General features: G+C 31.9%; 1 protein-coding gene across 1 annotated transcript; it reads left to right on the top strand.

Annotated features, from left to right (window-relative positions):
- Positions 1–198: 198 nt before the first annotated feature.
- LOAG_19160 (hypothetical protein) lies at positions 199–776 on the top strand (the record flags this gene model as incomplete). The annotated part of the gene is made up of 2 exons (XM_020451814.1): positions 199–293; positions 456–776. Coding segments are annotated over 2 exons (288 nt in total), but the record flags the coding sequence as incomplete, so codon positions are not given.
- Positions 777–1,376: the final 600 nt, after the last annotated feature.

Below are 1,376 nucleotides of genomic sequence, written 5' to 3'. Positions count from 1 at the left end.
CTAATTGTTTTTAATTTATTTCAGTTTATTCGTAATCGTTAATATTTTGAAGTCATTTTCTCATTAAAAGCATGTCAATTCTTCAAAATTTTGGGATTTGACTGCGTTTCTTGCATGACTTTCACGTGTTGTCAAAATTTATCAAAAACATGCTCGTTATAACTTTGCTAATTGTGTAAAATTATCCTTTTTCTGCAGAAGGAATTGTCCTTCCTTAACAGTCATCAAGTAATAGCCTTCCATTTTACTGTGGTCAATGACACTGAGCCGGAGGATAGCGAAGAGATATTCAGGTAAGATATTAAGAATATTCAACAAGACATTCATGATCAGTTTCCCGAATCACATACTGCTGTATTACGGAAATGTCACAGTGAAAGTGAACAGGGTTCTGTTGGCTTTGCTTTTTCTCTGATATAATAAGACTGCGAATATCATTATTTATTTGCTTGCAGTAATACATTCCCAGACATTCCGTTGAGTACGTTACGTTTACTTGATGAATCATCACTAATTCTGATTCGCCATCAATTTCGTGCCTATTTGGGTCCTGTATATGCAATTGTTGGTTTTCGAAAATTTGGTGTAGAAAATGCACTGAGACAAATCTTTCCGAGGAGAAATCTTGATTATGATTATTATCTTTGATTGACTGTTTCACAAGCACAGTTCAAATGAATTTCGATAAGTGATTCAATTGTTTTGTCAACAGTTAGAGCCATAAAGATATTGTTTAGACGATGTGATCCTTCACAATTATCCTTATTAAATTTTCTCTTTCCCTTTTTCTTTCTCTCGAGAATGTTGTGAAAACGAAATTGCTAATGTTGAAAAACAGAATAAAATTATATGTTAAACATATGGTATTTGTATTTATTAATCAAAGTGGACATGTAACAATAGCATATGAATTGAAAATCAAATACTATCCAAATTAGTGTTATCAAACATTAATCGCAGAGTAATCTTTGATATCTGTCACATTAGTCAAAGATTAATTTCCCTCGTCAATCACAGTGACTCCCTCAGGATATTATAAATGATCAAAGGCGTCTACAGTGCATCATCCAGCATAAATTTCTGATGAAATCGGAAATATACATAAATTTGACTTCTTCAATAATTTATTATGTTATTTTTAAAATGTCATTAAGCATTTATCTCAGATTATTCTTAATATGGCTCTCATATTCGGCATATTCCCTTCCCTATGTTAAAAGATCATCGATTTAGCAGCAGCAGATCGAAGAATGAAAGTGAGAATTTGTAAGAACAATTGCATCTCGAGATGGTAGTGATTTCTTTTCAATCGGATCCGAATTTTATTATCGTGAAAGATTTTTAGTGTTACGGATAAATCTGGTAATATTTTGTTG

The sequence above is a fragment of the Loa loa genome (assembly GCF_000183805.2).
Source record: "Loa loa unplaced genomic scaffold supercont3.2349, whole genome shotgun sequence".
NCBI classification, from domain to species: domain Eukaryota; kingdom Metazoa; phylum Nematoda; class Chromadorea; order Rhabditida; family Onchocercidae; genus Loa; species Loa loa.
This window is presented reverse-complemented; position numbering and strand designations above follow the sequence as displayed.